This window comes from Mangifera indica, unplaced genomic scaffold (genome assembly GCF_011075055.1).
Source record: "Mangifera indica cultivar Alphonso unplaced genomic scaffold, CATAS_Mindica_2.1 Un_0017, whole genome shotgun sequence".
NCBI lineage: Eukaryota > Viridiplantae > Streptophyta > Magnoliopsida > Sapindales > Anacardiaceae > Mangifera > Mangifera indica.
In genome coordinates, this window is record NW_025401109.1 from 391,116 (window position 1) to 413,048 (window position 21,933).

The 21,933-nt window shown below is 33.5% G+C and overlaps 1 protein-coding gene and 1 non-coding gene across 2 annotated transcripts; one reads left to right on the forward strand and one right to left on the reverse strand.

The window, feature by feature from the left end:
* The first annotated feature begins 9,501 nt into the window (after positions 1-9,501).
* Positions 9,502-11,215, forward strand: LOC123205856 (berberine bridge enzyme-like 21). The gene has a single exon (XM_044622903.1). The coding sequence runs from the start codon at positions 9,502-9,504 to the stop codon at positions 11,104-11,106; it is 1,605 nt and encodes a 534-aa protein (XP_044478838.1). The 3' UTR covers positions 11,107-11,215.
* A 9,358-nt stretch (positions 11,216-20,573) lies between these two features.
* LOC123205858 lies at positions 20,574-20,680 on the reverse strand. The gene has a single exon (XR_006499900.1). It is a non-coding gene; the product is annotated as a small nucleolar RNA R71 (small nucleolar RNA).
* Between the last annotated feature and the right edge of the window lie 1,253 nt (positions 20,681-21,933).

Genomic DNA, 21,933 nt, shown 5'->3' on the forward strand with positions numbered 1-21,933 from the left:
AAAGAAAGAGAGAAAAAAAAGAGAAGAAGAAGGAAGAGAAAAGGGAATTGATAGAAAAGAGGGTAGGATATCCATCTTCACTCATTTTAGATCTAAGTTTTGAATTTACTGTTCAAATTTGGGGATTTCAAATATTTTAACTATGTTGCTTTGAATTAGTGCGAACAAGTGAAGAAGTAAAAAGACTTGTAGGAGATTCTAACATCGAATTTGGATCTACTCAAATCTATGAGTAAGAAACAAACTTTCAACTATATTTTTATTTTATGCAAATTTTGTAGTCTTAATTTAAATCCTTGACAAATAGTATTATAGATTTTATGGACATCTCTTAAAAAAATTAATAAAACTTTTATACATGTTGATTTTCACTAGGGGTAGGTTTAGAGTTGAAGGTCACTTAAATCTAGTATTGTGTATTATTATAAATTCTGAATGTTAAATTAACTGATATTGTATGTGCAACTATGAAGCTAAAATTGTTTAATTCAGTTTTGGTCTAACTAAAATTGCTTAAATTTAAATTATTGATGTTTTGTGTAGTTGTGTATGATTGAAATGGCTTAAGGTTAAATTATTGATGTTGTGTATGGCTGTAGAGCTAACAAATTTCTAAATTTAGTCATGTGTATGAATGAAATTGTTCAATATTAATTTATTCGACATTGTGTGTAGTTGTAGAGTTGAAGAAAATCTCAATTTAGTGATAAGTATGACTATATTATTGATTGTCGCTTAGTTTAGTGTCGTGGGTAACTATAGAGTTGAATGTAGTTAATTTAGAATGGTGTGGTTGCGGTGGATTGCCCGATGATGATTATTTTAAATTCTATTATTGAGTTATTGTATTATGATTATTGTATTAAGAGATGATATCATTCAAATATTCTTTGCTAATGCATATCACGTGATTAATGTTCTATCTGAATAGTATCTCATGCTAGATATGACAAGTTTAAATGTTCTGTCAATATAGTATTTCATGTCAGGTATGACAAATTTAAGTGTTCTATCTGTGTAGTATTTTGTCTAGTATGATAGATTTAAATGTTCTGTCTACGCAATATTTATATCAGGTATGTTAAATTTAACTATTCTACTTATACAGTATTTTATGTCAGATATGACAACTTTAAATGTTTTGCCCAAACAAGATTTAGCATGTCGGATATGATAGTTCTCTCTCGCCCTGCCTGTGTGGGGACTCTCACTAGGTATGACAGATTTCTCTTGAGAATATTAGAAATAGTGAACAATTAAAGTGATTGTTTGGTGAGATGCTTAAAAATAAAAAATAAATAGCAAAAATAAATAAATTATAAGTTGTTGAACATCAAACCTTGTGTTTAACATGATATTTCCTAAGTATGCATTTGTAACAGTATGTCGCTTATTCTATTAAATTATTTCAGAATTTTAGTATGCATAGAAACTGTATCAATTAATTAATTTACATATCACAGTGGCTATTGATTAAAAATATGGAAGTATGATGACTGATTTAAGAAATCTATATAAGATAAGGTTTAGTATTGTTAAATTTTCCTAAAGTAGTGATGATGTGATTGTGCGGATGTTTCTTGTTCAACAGGGCATTGATATTTCTAGTTTGTATTTTCTTTCTCTCTTGTTAAATGTCTGAACTTGAATAAGAGAGTTATGTTATGAATATATTCAAGTTAAATGTGTATGATATAGTTTGTGGTTTTTGGCAATAATTAACTTTTGTTTGGTTAAGTATAGCTTTCAATCAGGATGTTTTCAATCATTTCTTTAGAATTTAACATCTTCACAAGGTTGACATATTATGAAATATTACATTTTTTTCTCTATTAATATGTATTCAATATTCTCAGAAGGATTTATAACTGTCTACTCACTAAGCCTTTTAGCTCACCTTTATAAAAATTTTTCCTCTGTAGGACGTCTCTAAGACTGTGCCAAGCAGTGATTTTGCTCAAGGCTGTGCCACGACATAACATCTCTAATAAGTGTCTCATTTTGTATATGTCTATAGAATTTTTATATAAATTTTAAAAGGTAAGAGGTTTAACTAAAAACTTATTCTCATGATTCTAAAATAGAATCAAGATGTTTTTTGTGGGTAAATATGGTAAGGTCGAAGGCTTAGATATTATGTTATAATTAAGTGATTTATGGTAGCTATAAAATCATTTTTCTAAACAATTTTGCAAGACGTGTTTCGACCTTCTAGGTTCTATTAGAGTGCTAGAATGTTGTGGGATTGAAGGGTTGAGATGGGTCACGTTAACTTGGTATCAGAGCTTAGGTTTTAAATTCTAAGGGCATTTCATGAAACATGCACATAAGTTTTTCTAAGGTCAATTTAATTGCATTTTGTAGATATCAACACAAGACCTTGTGGCTAACCTCGCACGAGACCTATTGAAGATTTATTAACTCCTCAAGTTGCAAGAAGGGAAAATGAACCTAGAGATGAAGTAATAAGAGAGTTGGTTGCCCATAGACCCGATTCTCAAGTACCACATGTAGACTCAATTACACATAGTCCTAATGTAGAGGTTGAAACAGTAGTTGAACCGAATGTGGAACCTCAAACTGATAGGATGAATGTACAACAAACTATGCACATAAGTTTTTTTAAAGTCAATTTAATTGCATTTTGTAGGCATCAATATGAGATGACATGGCCAACCTTGCACAAGACCTATTGGAGATTTATTAACTCTTCAAGTTACAATAAGGGAAAATAAACCTAGAGACGAAGTAATAGGAAAATCGGTCGCCCATAAACTCGATTCTCAAGTATCACCTATAGACTCAGTTGCATATTGTCCTAATGTAAAAGCTAAACCAATAGTTGAATTGAATGTGAAACCTTAAACTGATGAGATTAATGTGGAGAAAACTATTGGCATATTGGCTCAGTTAGTCACTAAAATGGTTCAAAATCAGGTTATAGTATATCAAGAAAGTGTCAACATGATTGAATGGGCAAGAAAATTATGAGCAAAAAACTTTGATGGGACTAAAGATCCTACAGTTACAGAGTCATAGATGATTAGAATTAAGCATGCATTTGAGGTAATGGAGTGCTCAGACACTCATATATTATGGTTTGCTATTTTTCTCTTGGAGGGAAAGGCATATCACTAGTGGAAAATGATACAATAAAAATACAGGGTACCTATAAGATAATTTAGGAAAATTTTTGTCAAGGGTTCTTAGATCACCATTATTCAAAGGTAAACCTGGCCACGGTTCATGAACCGCCAGTTTCGGTTCAGAACCACCGGTTCACGGTTCGAAAATATAAGGACCTTGAATCGAAACCATAACAGGACGGTTCATCCACGGTTCGAAACCGCCAGTTTCGGTTCATAGCCCCAGTTCAGAATCGACGGTTTCGGTTCGGAACCGACGATTTCGGTTCGGAACCGACGGTTTCTGTTCGAAACCGATATTGAACCATCAATTCTAATACATGATCTTGATTTAATTTTTAAATTATTAATTACAATAATTAAAAATTAAAAGAAAGGCTTGGACTTAATTTTTCAATTAAGCTTCCTACGTATCTTCTTGGGGTTTAGAAGAATCAAAGCCTACGTAGTTCTCTTACCTTTGCATATCTAATAGCTGGCAGTATCCCCTTACCTTATCATTCACCTCCACTATCTTGAGTATTATTTCCCGTCGTCATCGAACTATCTGTAGTTAAATCAAGCGATTCTTTATTGAAGTCCACTTTCATTTCTTGTTGGCGTAATTCGGCTCTTGTCCAATCGTCCACGCATACTTGAGCTTCAATAGATTCGGGAGCCAAACTTGATCGTCTCTCATCCAATATATTACCCCCTTGACTAAAAGCTTGTTCTACTGCAACAGTTGATACTGGTGCTGCTAGAACTTGTTTAGCAATAGCTGCTAATATTGGAAAAGTTGATTCGTGTCGACTCCACCATTCTAAAACTAGAAAGTCTTTACCTAAATTGTTGTCACCAAACTCAAAAATAGTAGTTAAATAAATATCAAGCTCCGAGGTGGAGCCTAATGTTCCTCTTGGTCTTTTGCCCCTTTGCATCATAATACGATCACCATAACTCATATTTTGGGTTGATGATGGGGCAATAGGTGGTAGAGAGGAGAAGAACCACCATAAATTAATGCATATTCAGCATAAATTTCTTTAATTAAATTAATAATATTAGTTATAGTTAATGGAATATTAACTTCATCTAATTGCAAACATTCATAATATAATGTCAAATAATTTGTTACATCATCTAATTTAAATCTAGGATCAAAAAAACATGCAACAAGAAAAAGTTCTGGAATTATTTTATAGTAATTTAACCATTTTGTTTTCATTAAAGAAACAGCTTCTTGTAGAATAATATCTTGTTCGGCTTCTTGTAAAGCTCTAATAACATTAACAGCTTCATTTAAAAACAAATGAGAAGTGGGATAATAAACCCACTTAAAGCATATGTTGCATTATTAAAATTTTTTAATACATTTAAAATTTTTTTACAAATATCCCAATGTTGGGGATATAATATAATTTGTGGCACATTTTGTGAAATAAATGAGCATAATAAATCCTTATAATCAAATGACTTGTTGAGTAATTCATATGTTGAATTCCAACGAGTCGACACGTCTTTAGGAAATCTTTTTGGTCTTTTATTATGTTGTTTACAAAATTTATCCCATTCTTTTATAGTTTGGGGATGTGTCCATAAATATGAAATTGCTATTTTTATTGGACTAATAAAATTATTAAGACAATGTAAACCATGTTGTACACATAAATTTAATACATGACATGCACATCTAATATGAAAAAATCTACCACCTAAATTAGGTTTACAAATATCAATTAAATCATTTATTGAGGCAGTATTTGAACGTGCATTATCAAATGAAATTGAAAAAATTTTATAAAGTAATTTATATCCTTCTAATATTCCTTTAATTATTCTATAAATATTATCAGCAGTATGTCGTTCATCAAACACCCTAAATGATAAAATTCTTTTTTGTAATAGAAAATCGTCATCTATCCAATGACAAGTTATACCCATATAAGAGTGAACTTGCCAATGGTCACTCCAAATATCACTACATAGAGATACACGTTCACTAAAATTTGTAAAAAATTGAATTAACTCTTTTTTTTGTTTTTTATATAAACTAAATAATGTTCTTTTTAATGTATTTCTTGGAATAGTTTTATGTGCAGGATTTAATGCAGTTTTACAATAATTATTAAAACCTAAATTTTCACTAAAACTAAATACTAAATTATCTATTGCTACCATTTTTGTAAATTCTTCTTTACTTTTATTATCACTATACATAAATAAAGATTTGTGTATAGAACCATACCCGGTTATTTGTGTTTGGCCTCAGCTTTGCCCCATTTTTTCCAAATGCTTTGACTCCAAGTGCCTTTTGAATGTCCCGTATCCACCTCCTTGTTTGAATTTGTAAATTTGTCTACAATAATTGCAAGCAACATCAAAATTACCATCTTCCTTTTGTATTTTCTTGAAATGAATTTTGAAAATATCAGATATAGGAATTTTTTGAGATTGTTATTCCATCTCCATCTGTTGTTGATGTTGTTGTTGTTGCTCCACCTCTTCATATTGGTTTTCACTTTCTTGTGAATGAAAATCATCTATAAATTGATTTTCATTCACATTTGATATATGTGAATATTGACCAAATCTCCTATTACCGGAAGAATTTTCACTACTTGCCATTTTTTGATAATAAATAAAATTAATTATATAAATAAATTATATGATTAATTATAAAAGATAATAAATAAATAATAAATAAAATTAATTATAGAAATAAATTCTATAATTAATTATGAATTGTATAAAAAAAATTGAAATTAATAAAAAATTAAGAAAGAATTTAATTAAATTTAAGAAAATTTGATTGAATTGAAAGATTGAGAGAATATTAAGAGTTTAAAGAATGAGAATGAGAGTTTAAAGGATTGAGTGAGAGAGTAGAGAGATTGAGATTTGAGAGAATATAATTTGAAGGGGTATATATAGAAAAAAACTTTTTTGAAAAAAATTAAAAATAGGGGGGGTGAATTGAAATTCTAAAAATTGCAGGGGACCAACGGTCCCCTGCAACTTCTCTGAAAATTACAGGGGACCAACGGTCCCCTGCAATTTTTCTTTCAAAGCCAACGGTTCCCTGCGCAGGGAACCGTTGGCTTTTTAAATAAAATTCAAAAAAATTCAAAAAAAATTCAAATTTTTTTCGGTTCAACACAGTAAACCGTCGGTTCATAAACCGGTGTGAATCGGCAGTTTCACGGTTCCAATTTATGTGAACCGAAACCAAACCGTAGAACCACGGTTTCAGTTCTGGTTCAGTCCGGTTTTGGGTCTATCGGTTCCGGTTTCGGTTTTATCCGAACCGGTTTCGGTTTGGTTCACGGGCCAAACCAGCCTGTGGCTAGGTCTATTCAAAGGTGTACTAGGTTGCTAAAAGAAGTAAATTTATTAGGTCGACCCAAGGAAGAATGTCTATAGAGAATATATGAATAAATTCAATGAGCTCTCTCGGTTTGCTCCATTGATTGTAGGTGATGAGAGAGAGAAATGTAGAAAATTTTAAGATGATCATCAAGGACGAATTAAAAAAGTAGTGATTACGCGTTTCTACTCAGATTTTGGGAAATTGGTAAAGGCAACTATGAGAATTGAGAGGAGTCTTGTAGAAGTAAAGAGAAAAGAATCTGAAGGACACAAGCGTAAAGTGAAAAGAATCTGAAGGACACAAGCGTAAAGTTAGTGTTTAGGCAACAAGTGAGCTTAAAGATAGAATGCCAATGAAAGAAGGTAGATTTTTTGGGCAATCAAGTGAATCTTTTCAGAGTATAAGATCCAAATCTCAAAAGGGTCAAAGACAGTTTAAATGACAAGAATTAATGGGCAATAACACTTGGAATCAAGGGTCCTTGGGAAACACACTATAAGGTGGCAAGGGTCAACACTCACAATGTAACAATTGTGGTAGATTTTATTCAAGACAATGCCAAAAAAGGGGCAACGAGTTGTTATCATTATGGTTAGTTTGGTAATTTTAAAAGAGATTGCCCTTTATTAGCTCAAGGTGGGAGTGTCACTCAAAGACTAGTCAAACAAATTTTTCAAGAGAATAGTGGTTGATATTAGAGAACACAATGACCTCAAACTGGGGAAGGGTCTACTATAGGTACTTAAGGGCAAACTAATGGTACTTATCGTAGCAGTGATCAACATAAGGGACTAGGATGACCTCAGGCTCAAGCATTTATTTTTGCTCTGACAAAACAAGAAGCAAATGCCTCTCTAGAGGTGGTTACAAGTGTGTTGCTTATCTTTGATTGAAAGGTTTTCATTTTAATTGATTTTGGTTCTACTCATTCTTTTGTTTCATATGCATTTGCTAAGCATGCCAACAAAGTTAAAACCCTTGGAATGTGAATTTGAGGTATCTATTCCTATGGTGGAGAATGTGTATAAGGGTTGCATAGTAAAAATGGGTACCCATGAGTTAGAGATAAATCTAGTTCCGTTTAACATCTAAAATTTTGATGTGATTTTAGGTATGGATTGACTAGCTTGTCACTGTGCTATAGTAGATTGTTTTCGCAAGGAAGCAACCTTTAGAAAGTCAGGGAAACCAAGAGTTTATTTTATGCAGGAAGCATCATATCATTCATTCTTGTGTTATCTCCGCTGATGTTGCTAGACGATTTCTTTGAAAGGGATATCAAACTTATCTAATACATTTTGTGGACATTAGGGTTAGTGAAGATTAAGTTCCTGATAATCTACTCATTAAAGATTTCTTTGAAAGGGATTTCTTTGTAGTGAAGATATTCTATTGATTAAAGATTTCTCATATGTATTCCTGATAATCTACCAAAGCTACCACTTGATAGAAAGATTAAGTTCACAATATATTTGATTCTTGGTATAGCTCTCATATCATTGGCCCCTTATAGAATGGTTTATCTTAAGCTAAAAGAATTAAAGGTACAATTGCAATACAGGTGGAAAAGAGATTTATCAAGCCTAAGGTATTTCTATTGGGAGTTTCAATGTTGTTTGTTAAGAAGAAAAATGAAACTTTCAAATTATGCATTGATTATAGGCAATTGAACAAAGTGACACTTCGTAACAAGTATCCACTACCTTGAATTTCATATTTGTTCAACAATTACAAAGTGCTAAAGTTTTCTCTCTAAGATAGACTTGCGCTTAGAGTACCATCAACTAAAGATTAAAGAGTCAAATGTTTCATAAACTACTTTCAAAACTGGTTGTGAACATCATGAGTTATTGGAGATGCCCTTTGAATTAACTAATGCACTAGCAGTATTCATGGATTTGATGAACAAAGTGTTTCGCTCTTTCTTGAGTCAATTTGTAGTGGCATTTATTGATGATATTTATATGAAAGTATCCTTTTAATTTTCAATTAATTACCATATTACTGATAACAAAAACCCCTTTTTTATTAAAATCTCTAACCTCTCCATTCATCGCATCAAATTCATATTCACAATAGCAACAAAAAATTTTTCATATAATTTTTTTACATCAAATCGATGTTTTTTTTTTTGTAGGGTTCAACTCTTCATCTTTGTTATTCTCCAAAAAGATGAATTTTTATTATTTTTCCTTTGCTTGTTTGTAACTTTGTCATTTTTGTAATTCCTTTAACATCTTATATATGGACTAATTTAAGACACCAATTTTCCATAAATCTTGTTGTATATTCATCTAGTGGTACAGTGACTGAATATGATGTATTAATTTTAATGGTCAAATAAATATTTTACATATGAATTGTTATATTAATTTTAACTAGGAAATCCATAAACATATTAAAAGTATGATTGATATATCTATAATTTTAAAAACGTATTATTAACAGTGTGTCATATTAAACCTGTATATATACATTTTGTTTTTTTCTAGTATTCGAATTTTTTGACCTTTTTTATGAAGTATTTTTTATCATTTGTCATATTATACCTATATAATTCTCATATCTTTTTTTCCCCTTCATGTATTTACTTCCTAGGTAACAAAGGAGAAAAAAGGGCAGAAAAGGAAATTGGAGAGGAAAATGAAAAGTATAAAATACTTAGAGTCAAAATGAATTTGTGTAAATATAGGTTTAAGTGATATTAATCACCATTTGATGGAGGAGAGACAAAATACTTTCTAAATTTAAATGGTGGGAAATTGCTATTTATCAAATTTTGGGTGGGAAATTTTTTTTGGCTGGTTGATTAATCTAATAATAGTCAATATGGTAATTTTAGATTTTGTTTAATTTTCTTGCCTAAATCTCTAAATTTGTAGTTAAATTTGCTAGTCTGTTTCCTTTCTAGCATTTAGTTGAGTATGACTCATGATAACAGCCATTAATGGTGTATATATACAATGTCTCTCTAGCTTTCTTCATAGCACAAAAAACCTAAAAACAATGAAGAAAACAACGACGTTGCTTTCTCCTATTTTTGTTCTTCTCTTGTTTCAATTTCTGAATCTGTCCCTCACATGGGGTGCTTCAGATTCAGTCTACCAAACTTTTCTCCAATGCCTAAAAAAGCAAACAAATTCCACAGACGACCTATCAAAGATAGTCTACGCTCAAGCAAATCCCTCCTACACTTCAGTTTTACAGGCGTATATCCGAAACGCCCGTTTCAATGACTCCCAAACGTTGAAGCCTTTGATCATCATTACTCCTTTACAAGAATCTCATGTCCAAGCCGCGGTGATTTGCTCCAAACAAGTTGGTTATCATCTTAAAATCCGCAGTGGCGGCCATGACTATGAGGGGATTTCGTATATTTCTGAAAGTCCGTTCTTTATTCTCGACATGTTTAATTTACGTTCAGTAGATGTTGACATGAAGGACGAGTCTGCATGGATCGGAGCTGGCGCTACTTTGGGTGAAGTTTATTTCAGGATTTGGGAGAAAAGTAAGGTGCACGGCTTTCCCGCCGGCGTCTGCCCCACTGTTGGCGTTGGTGGGCATTTGAGTGGCGGAGGTTACGGAAACATGCTGCGAAAGTATGGTTTGTCAACTGACAATGTTGTTGATGCTAAGATTGTTGACGTCAAGGGGAGAATTCTTGATCGTAAAGCGATGGGAGAGGATCTATTTTGGGCGCTTAGAGGCGGCGGTGGAGCGAGTTTTGGCGTTGTGTTATCGTATAAGATCAAGTTGGTTCCGGTTCCAGCGACGGTTACTGTTTTTAGAGTTGAAAGGTATTTGGAAGAGAAGGCAACGGATATGGTTTATCAATGGCAGCTGGTGGCGCCGAAGACCGATAAGAATTTGTTCATGAGAATGCTTTTGCAGCCCGTGACGAGAAACAAGGCAAAGACAATCAGAGCATCGGTTTTGGCATTGTATTTAGGAAAGGCGAATGACCTTGTGTCCCTTTTGGCCAAGGATTTTCCTGAACTGGGGCTGAAGAAAGAAAATTGTATGGAGATGAGTTGGATTGATTCGGTTCTGTGGTGGGCTAATTTCGACAATGGGACTAAACCGGATGCGTTGCTTGACAGAAATCTCAACAAGGCTGATTTCTTGAAGAGAAAATCAGATTATGTTCAGAAACCGATTACGAAAGTTTCCCTGAATTTGCTATGGAAAAAAATGATAGAATTGGGAAAAACTGGGTTGGTTTTCAATGCTTATGGTGGGAGAATGGATGAAATTCCTGCTTCAGAAACGGCCATGCCACACCGAGCTGGGAACTTGTTCAAAATTCAATACTCGGTGACTTGGAAAGAACCCAGTATTGAACTTGAAAAGAACTACACATCTCAGGCAAGAAGTCTTAACAGTTTCATGACTCCATTTGTGTCTACAAATCCAAGAAGTGCATATTTGAACTATAGAGATCTTGATATTGGGATTAACCACCATGGTAAAGATAGTTCCAAGGAAGGTGAAGTCTATGGGTTGAAGTATTTCAATGGGAATTATGAGAGATTGGTGAAGGTGAAGACAATGTTTGATCCTGAAAACTTCTTCAGAAATGAGCAAAGCATCCCTCCTAAATCTACCAAATAAGAAATAGTTAACAATTGTCAGTCGCCCTTACAGTTCCATGGAGAAATGTAAAACGTCCACAAACTTCACCTTATCAACATTCACAAATAAATCACATAAATTATTTATTTAATATCCCGATAATATCTTGCATTATTCTTCATTTAAGATTAAGGAGAAAGCTCTACTCCTGGATAAAGATTATTGATAAATATGGCAGCTTGGCACCCCTATAATAGATTTGTTGTATAGATTTATTAGGCAATGCGTTTAAAATGTTGTGAAACATAAAACAATATAATTAATATTATGGTTTTTATTTAGTAACTTCATTTTGTTATTTAATTTGCCCCTCGTCAACTAAATTCCTGCATACCACCACAGTTGAGTGAGTTTTGCCAGGACTAGAATGGAAGAAGAGAAGGGATAAAAATTGGATGAATTTGCTAGAGATCAGGGATTTTATTAAAGAATTCTGAAAAAAGGTAAATTAAAAAAGTGTCTTAAAATTATGTATCCGTAATTTTTTATCACTTTCTTTTGTCAATAATATCAAATCATCTTCTCTTCGCGGTTGTTTGCATGATCCTCTCACTTGTTGACTGAGCCCATATTCAACAAAGGATCATCAAGCAAAAGTTGAGTGGCTATCTCACTACCAACTAACTAGTTCTGACCGTCTAAGGGACTAAATTGTGTCTCATCCATTTAAGGGAATGAAGTACTCAACATTACGAAGGTCTATCATCGAAACATTGATATACAAAAATAAAAATGGGTCTGTGGATGCTACACTTTTATCAAATGTAAATCAATAGATAAATATTCTGCAAGGGTTTGCAAGTATATCTTTCTTGGATACAATACAGGTTAGAAAGTGTCTAATGATCATTAACATACTAATTCACTATAGTATATAATGCATTTATTAGGAGACTGAATTATATGAAAATCCCAAATTTAAGTGCATTTATATAGGCACCTTTAACCTAAATCAATAGGAGAACCTTTTAACCCTAAATTAGGATTGTAATCCTTTTAGAGATTACCCTTTTTTTGGCATTTACTTCAAAGGCTATGCAACTTGGAGGTAGATTGAGACTTATTAAAGCTATATTCATTTTATTTTTTTGGTTACAAAGCTACACTAGGAACCCATATGGTTTGTTTAATTAGACCTCTAATGAATAGGTTTATAACCCAATGACCTTTTAAATATAATGGCTCTTAATCCATTAATTTTGGGTTTTTTTTTTTCCAAGTAGTATCCAAAACTCTTAATTAACTAGATTATTTCAAAAATTTTAACATAATTACATCTCAATCCATAGTTGGAATTGACTACCTTTTACCCCCTCTATTTGCATCTCAATCCATGATTAAAGTATGCGAAGAACGAGTTGTTTAATGATGCATAGCTGGAACGGACTTCAAAGCCTACATAGTGATGGTCAAACCATGGTTTTAAAAACTCACCGTCACTTATTAAAATGAAATAAAAAAATTATTTTGAGAGATAGATCAGATTGGACAATGGTTCAATTCGATCACACTGTCCTGATTGGAGATTTACTCAGGTAAAAATTTGGGTTTGATTCAATTATCGACATTAGTTGAAAATTTTCATTTACTAAATTTTATTATTGAAACTTAAACCTAAAACCTTATCTGACAAATTAGATCATATATATTTTTAAATTAATTTTATTTTTATGTTATAACAATTCAAATTATATATTTAATAATTAACTATATAATATTATTTTAAATATTAATTTTAACATTTATTTAAATGGTTAGCTGGTTTAATTAACAGTTAAACCGTTCAATCAACAATTAGATCAAACTGTCTCACTCACCAAGAGAACTTCAATCCGGTGTGAAAAACACTAGGTTAAACGAAGAGGGTGTGGCTAGTGTGGTTGGGTTTTGTTGATGCCCACTTTTGTGAAGTAAAGTCAATAGCCCAAGAGCCCATTCATTTGTAGGTTTGGTTTTCTTAAACCCTTTTTTAAGATTGTTGGGCTCAAACAACTTCAATGACGAATTATTTGGTGCACTATGGTGTGGTAGGTAAGAGTTGCTTATTAGAATTGTAATGCTTCTTTGAATTATGTTCATTGGGAGCCCTATTTGGAAAATTCAATTTTAGTAAGTGTGAATTTTTTTTGGGAAATTATTTAAAATGGCCAAAATACCCCCCTATTAAGCAAAAAAGCCTAAAACCATTATTTTCAAGCAAAAATAGACAGATTCACTATTCTTAAGTAAAAATGCCCATGACTTTTTTTAAACTATCAAAATTACCCTTTCTTTCATTTATATAAACCTTCTCACTAACTAGAAAGGGTTAAATGAAATTTTATTAAAATTAGGGGGTATTTTAATATTAAACATTTTAAGAGCATTATAAATTTCTCAATGAAATTTTAGGAATAGATAATTGAGGGGTTAAATGAAATGTTATTAAAAATTGGGGGGTATTTTGATATAACGACACATATTTTTCAGATTTCTGAAGAATTTTTCGATTATTGTCATTCTAGGGTTTTTCAACTTTTAGAATTCGAATTTTCATTCCGTTTTTTCGAATTTCACCATTTTACGATATATCGACTCATATATTTCAGATTTCTGAAAAAATTTTCGATTGCTGCCATTCTAGGGTTTTTCAACTTTTAGAATTCGAATTTCAATTCCGTTTTTTTGAATTTTATCGTTTTAAGATATATCGACTTGTATTTTTCAGATTTTCGAAGAATTTTTCGATTGTTGCCATTCTAGGGTTTTTCAACTTTTAGAATTCGAATTTCAATTCTGTTTTTTCCAATTTTACTGTTTTACGATATATCGACTCGTATTTTTCAGATTTTCGAAGAATTTTTCGATTGTTGCCATTTTAGGGTTTTTCAACTTTTAGAATTCAAATTTCAATTCTGTTTTTTTGAATTTTACTGTTTTACAATATATCGACTCGTATTTTTCAGATTTTCGAAGAATTTTTCGATTGTTGCCATTCTAGGGTTTTTCAACTTTTAGAATTCGAATTTTAATTCCATTTTTTCGAATTTTACTGTTTTACTATATATCGACTCGTATTTTTCAGATTTTCGAAGAATTTTTTTATTGTTGTCACTCTAGGGTTTTTCAATTTTTAGAATTCGAATTTCAATTCCGTTTTTTCGAATTTTACTGTTTTACGATATATCGACTCGTATTTTTTAGATTTTTAAAGAATTTTTCGATTGTTGCCATTCTAGGGTTTTTCAACTTTTAGAATTCGAATTTCAGTTTCGTTTTTTCGAATTTTACTGTTTTACGATATATCTACTCGTATTTTTCAGATTTTCAAAGAATTTTTTTATTGTTGTCATTCTAGGGTTTTTCAACTTTTAGAATTCGAATTTCAATTCCGTTTTTTCGAATTTTACTATTTTACGATATATCGACTCGTATTTTTCAAATTTCTGAAGAATTTTTCGATTGTTACCATTGTAGGGTTTTTCAACTTTTAGAATTTGAATTTCAGTTCTGTTTTTTGAATTTTATCGTTTTATGATATATCGACTCGTATTTTTTAGATTTTCGAAGAATTTTTAGATTGTTGTCATTCTAGGGTTTTTCAACTTTTAGAATTTGAATTTGAATTCTATTTTTTCAAATTTCACCATTTTACAATATATCGACTCGTATTTTTCAGATTTTTGAAGAATTTCTCGATTGTTACCATTCTAGGGTTTTTCAATTTTTAGAATTCGAATTTCAGTTTCGTTTTTTCAAATTTCATCGTTTTACAATATATCAACTCATGCTTAATAGTAACATCACTAAAATCACATATCCATATATAACCATAGATAAAGTATATCATACACATACACACATACAATAAATAAATACATCTAAACATAGAAAGAACGATAAATAAACAATGAGTCAACTAAATATACATCCGTGAGCTACTCGATACAATAAAAATACAACTGCGCCGCTAAACATCGACACATAGAGGTAGACGACTCTCGGGGAAAATGGTAGCTCCGTGACAACGCTAAACACTCAAAAAATCGTAACATAAACACGCCACAGTCACCGGAGCCCAATCCTTGCTAAGGGACATCCGTCGCTCGATGTAAAATGAGGAAATCACGTCGTGGAGGCCTCCCCGAAGCTGTCCAAAAACTCATCGTCTCTAATAACGTGGGAATGAATGTCATATACAGTCGCATCCGCTACTCAATAGTCCCTATATTCCCCGAATATGATACCTTTGAATCGTATACCGTAATCGACCACTCACGAAAATCTATAACTCTAGCGACCCAATGTGCGTTCTCGAAGTTTATAGGGATGAAAACCTATAAACAATGACACATTTTAGTTAATTATCGTTGTCGTTAACCAATTGAATGTAATAGAAATATATATATATATATATATATATATATATATATTATACCTGATCGACCACCCCCATGGTTTGTACAGTAATCCCGGGGTGTACGTTGCATCAACCATCCTCGTAAAGAGCCCCAAAAACTCAAACTCGTCAATCGGTGTGGTCTGCCAACTCTTCCAAGCCATCTCAATATGGCCTCCAAAGAATGTGTGGGCAGTCGTCCAACGCTGTGATACAATCGACTGGCGATCAGCCTGATGCCAACGTAATAAAGCCAAAAAGGAATCCACATGCTAAAATGGTATAAACAAGTTCACGTGTTAGTTATTAATAAATATATCAAGTTTTTTACCAAATTATATAGTATAGACAACTCACATCGTCGGTCAACCACTCGCGTAACTCTACTACAAGCCTCCAAAAGCTGTCCTTCGACTTCGATCCTATGAAGTAGACATCATGTGTGTTAGAAGCCGTAGCTCTGGTATACCATGTGAGGAAAGATTCCTCACGCTGTGACGTAGAGGATGGAATGGTCATGAGTTATCGTTTTGCCCTCTCTCTGAGTGGATTTGTATACGGGGTGTGAACCAGCGGACCCTTCCGGGCGATCCGTCCACATGTTGTACGAACCAACTGCATGATACAAAAAACTATTAATTCATTATTTCATTCTACAAAATCATACATATTATTCGATTTATGTTACTTTCTCCATGTATGCGAGAAGAGGTTTAGCTGGAGAATCCTGAATCACGGTCAAGTCCACATCGCGTGCTCCCTCGACAGACTGCATAATTACATATAAAAATATCTTAGTGACATATATTTGTCAATTATATTTATTTACTAATTATAATTGACAAACCTCAATGTGGACGGTCTCAGAAACATCCTCCTGGAAGTCCTCCTCCTGTGAACTAATATCCACAAGCTTTTTGGTCGAGCTCGGGATATCAGCAAGTAACCATAGTCGCTCGTCCTGAAAAAGAGATAAAACTTCATTAAAAAAATATACTATTAAAGACAAATTGATCAATGATATTTCTTAAATCCCTATAACCTAGACTTCCGGGGAAGGTGTTCAGGGAGAACCCTCGATCGATAATATATCAATACCGATTCCCTATATACATGAAAAGGACAAAATGGTAAATGATATTTCATATAAAATATAATATCATATCTAAAAGTTGATATAATGTATAATAATTATCATACCTCATGTGGAGAATCTAAAGAACCTGTATGAGATCCGACCGGATGACCCTCATGAGGAAGACCCTATACGAATATATATTCCCTATATTAATCGATAACCAAAAAAAATACAAAATAAAGTTCCATTGATAAGTGAAATACCTCAGCTCGGACAGGTAATGCAACAAAAGGGCTAACCGATGCGTCCTCCTAGCGACTACCCTAAGATAATAGTAATAATAACTTAATTAGTGACATTTCATAAATAACAATATTATAATATAATAATGACATTTAACAATAAATATAAATTTGAAATGTCATACGAACCTCGTGTGAGTGATGAGATGGTATTGCGGTATCAATGGGGGACATCGGTCGGATATCGTCATCCCTCTCCTATACGAATGTAATAATAGTTGTCAGAATAATAATACTATAGACATTTTTTTTAAGTAATAAATTAGAAGTGGTTTTACAACCTGAGCGACGAGGACTGGATATGTAAGTGTGACGATGTCCTTCAAACGAGTCATATGATCCTCTAATTAAGTCATCTGGGAAGAGATATCGTCACGTAATCAGGATATCTGGGAAGAGATATCGTCACAAAAACTCGATATCTCACGTAAAATCGTAGCATCCCAGTGCGCTAATGTAGCATCTAATGTAGAAATACTGGGTGCTACGAATGGGGGGACACTGCTCGGTGGCATGATGGGTAGTGCGATCCTCCACTCCAGGATGGTCCTCCACTCTAGGATAGTCCTCGTCTCCAGGATGGTCTGTCGTCCGTAGGCTCTAAACTTCAGGGAAACATATAGGCTACTCCGTAACAAGAGGCTGAATAGGCTCTTCATGTGACTCAGAAGACTCGACGGGTACAGCTAAAGGTTTTGATGCTGGAGACACCCCGTCTCTAGTCGCAGTCGAAATCGAAGAAGATGAGGAGGAATCAGCATCGGATAAACCGGTGTACTCACGAATCTCATCGTACCAAGGTAAACCCTCCTTGATCGATGATGGACGAAGAGGGAATGTGACATCCTCCTAATGATGAAGATATATAGGTCAAAATAATTGTAACATATAATGAATTAATCGACTTAATAATTAACTTGTACATACCGGATCACCAGTGAAAATACGATCGATATGAGTCCAACAAGAGACGTCTCGCGTACGCCACCTAAACATACGTGGGGACGAATAGGGATCAACGAGATCAATCCAATCGTGTAATGTGTCCAGAGTCTTATATATCCAATACTGCAATATAATCATTTACGATTTAAATAAATCATTTGACATTTTTTCAAATTAATATATATAATCAATAAATTAAAACTAACCTGAAAGGTGAAAGGAAATCCTTAGAGGTCGTATCTACGCATCTCAGGCATCCGTCCAGAGCATACTCTGTCACTTGCCTGTGATATAGACTCGTATGCCATCTGCCACACGGGAACACCCCAAGGATAGGAATTAAACCCATCCAGATGATCGACCAACTGTAAATACTCTAAAGACACCTTCTTTCGTCGATCATTCCTTAACAAAACCATGTGAAAAACATACAATAAGGCCATCTTGACTGCATCAATATCGTCATCCCCCCATGGCCTCGACAAAAAAACACACTCTAGATGATGATACTGCACCTTCGGACAACTTCAAAAGTACGTATCTCTGATCCTATGATTAGAGGCGCGAGGAATATATGAAGAAATATCAATGCGTCGACTAAACGAAAGACCCGTCACCAAAGCAAACTCAAACGGGCTAAAATGAACATCAACCCGCTAATCCGAAACCAAAACTCATCTCTGGCAGAGAATTGATATAGCTGCCGTAGTATAAATGAATGAACTAATATACCAGAGAATTTGGTCTCGGGTAAACAAAGAAGATACCCGAAACATGTCCTCTCAAATAGTTGTAACTGCTCCGGGGTCAGTGTAGACATAATCCTAGATAATGTTGTGCATTGTGCATGATAAGGCCATTAATTGTTACTATTTTGATTTATAATTCCCTTGTGTTGTGTGGAAATTTGATTCAATCTAATGGAATTACTTATCTTTTTGCATTTAGGAAGCTTTGAGCATTTTTGGAGTAAGTTGGGCCAAAAAGAGGAAAAACTGGAGCAGATCTATTAAACTGGAAATTTCGTGATGCTGACTAGGCGTGGGCACGTGAAAGACGAGAGCAGAATTCGGAAAGCAGATCTGAACGTCCAGATCTGTTGCAAGAGTCCATAAAATATTAAGATTTGCTTCCAAGGAAAGGGATAATCACCAGCTGGAAAAGAGGATTAATTGAGCTAGATAAGGAAGGATATTTTAGGAAGAAGGATATATATTAAAGATACATATCTTTTCCTTTCTTTTTGGGAAGATATGTATCACTTTGCTTGGTTGGATTAGGAGATTAGGATTGACTTTCAATTTCCAGATTTTCTAGATTTTTAGTAGGAAGATAATATATATACTTTTATTTTTATTGGAGATTATCAACCATTGTAATTAGAGAATTAGAGAGCAAAATATGGTTTACAGTGGCTAAATAATTTATCTTGGTTGAAGGGATCTGAAACCATGGAACTACAATGATTGTGAGATTTATTTTTGTTCTTTAATGCATCTTTTAATTATTTGAGTATTAGTTATCTTTCTGAATTATTTTTCATGATTGTGTTGGTTGATTTCTAAGGTGCGCAAATAGTTTATCAATTAATATAATCTATTGCTAGTTTAGGTGCTGAATCCGTAATTGTTCAATCCATCTAATCGAAGTGGCAACTAGGTTTATCGTTTGCTGCGTCAGAAACTTTAAATCCTAGGAAAATAATCAACTAGATTAAATGCAACGTCGTACGTTTGTGTTGTCTTGCTTCGTTGGTCTTTCTAATTCGTAATGTTATTGTTTAATTAAATTCGAGATCGTATCCGAATTATTAATCAATAAGGGTTAATTGGAATACATGTTTTTGGTTAACTAATCGTAAGGAATGACAGGTTAATTCAATACCACAATGAATATTCAATTAATTAATTTGATATTTTGTTTCGATGATCAATCGTAGTTCCAATGGTGGATGTGACCGAAGACCAAGGTTTGTTAAATCGATTTATTCCTTTTAGATTATTTTACTGAATTTTTAATTAGTGTTTTTCATTATAAATTGCATTCACTTCAAAACCCCCCTTTTTATTTATTTGTTTCGATTTATTTGTGACGACATACTAATCAAGGCTCTTCGAGGGAACGATCCCTACTTTCCTTTACTACATTTTTGTTACAGGAATTTAGGATTTAATTTGGGTGTCAACGACAGCACGTACCAAATTTTGGCACCGTTGCCGGGGAGTTTTTACTTTGTACGTTCGTTACGTGATCTTCGAAACAAGCTAGTTTACAATTTGACCCAGAAATTGAAAAGACTGCAAAAGGGTTGAGAAAAGAAACAAAAAGGAGACTGCAAGCACACAAGGCAGTTGACGAAACAGAGGAAAACATGGCTGAAAATCAAACTTTAAGGGAGCTTGCTGCTCCAAATTTAAATCAACAACCACACTGCATTACTTTTTCGAATTTAGATGTTAATACTACCTTCGAATTAAAATCTGGACTAATTCATCTTTTACCTATTTTTCGTGGTTCTGCAGGTGAAGATCCTCATAAACATTTAAAGGAATTTCATGTGGTGTGCACTGGAATGAAACCGAATGGAGTAACCGAAGAACAAATCAAGATGAGGGCTTTTCCGTTTTCTTTGAAAGATGATGCGCAAGATTGGTTGTATTATCTACCCGCTGGAAGTATCACTACTTGGCATGAGATGAAAAGATTATTTTTGTAGAAATTTTTTCTAGCATCAAGATCAACCAACATAAGGAAAGAAATCTGTGGCATTCGGCAGCATACTGGAGAATCTTTATACGAATATTGGGAGCGCTTTAAAAAACTTTGTGCAAGCTGTCCACATCACCAAATTAGTGACCAGCTGCTTATTCAATATTTCTACGAAGGACTTCTATCGAATGAGAGAAATATGATTGATGCGGCAAGTGGTGGAGCATTGGCTGACAAAACACCTGAAGCAGCCCAAAATTTAATTGCAAATATGGCGTCGAATTCACAACAATTTGGAAATAGATTAGACCATTCGTCTTGGCGCGTCAATGAGGTAAATGTATCATCTCTTGAAAGCCGACTTGATGATCTAACTACTCTTGTACGTCAAATGGCTGCAGGAAAAACAGAGGCAGCGAAAGTTTGCAGAATCTGTTCTGTAGGAGGACATCCAACTGATATGTGCCCAACACTTCAGGAGGACTGCTCTGAACATGCTAATACAGTGGGCGGATTTTTAGGACAGCAACAGCGAAATCATAATTATAATCCCTATTCGAATACTTACAATTCAGGTTGGAGAGATCATCCTAATTTTCGTTATGGGAATGCACATGTGGATCAGCCTTCAAATAATTTTCAGCCATACCAACAACATTATATTCCTAGACAGCAGCAACCAACTCAAAATTCTAATTCAGGTACATCTCTTGAAGATATTGTTAAAAGTTTGGCTACTAACACTATGAAATTTCAGCAGGAAACCAGAACCAGCATTCAAAATCTGAAAAATCAAATGAGCCAAATGGCTACTGCAATCAATAGGCTGGAAGCACAAAATTCAAGCAAACTGTCGTCACAAACTGTGATGAACCCAAAGGAGAATGTTAGTGCCATAATGTTGAGGAGTGGAAAGGAGTTGGAGATGCCAATTAAAGCACAACTTGCACCAACACAGCCAACAGAAAACAGAGAAAAATTGGTAGTAGAAAATAATTTTTCCAAAAAGGTAGTGACAGGTAAATATCCTCCTTTCAGCGAATACAAACCTATTCCTCCTTTTCCTGAAGCTTTAAAACTGAAGTACGAACGTAATGCGGATTTATATGAGACCTTTCGAGACTGTGAAGTCAATATTCCACTGTTTGATGCAATAAAACAAGTGCCTCGATATGCTAAATTTTTGAAAGAGCTGTGTACATTGAAAAGAAAGCAAAAACTCAAAAGGTATGAAAAAATCGAGGTAGGAGAAAATGTTTCAGCCATAATTCGCAAAAATCTTCCTGAAAAATGCAAAGATCCAGGTATGTTTTGCATCCCTTACACCATAGGAGGAACAAAAATTGAAAAAGCCATGTTAGATTTAGGAGCATCTATTAATGTAATGCTATATT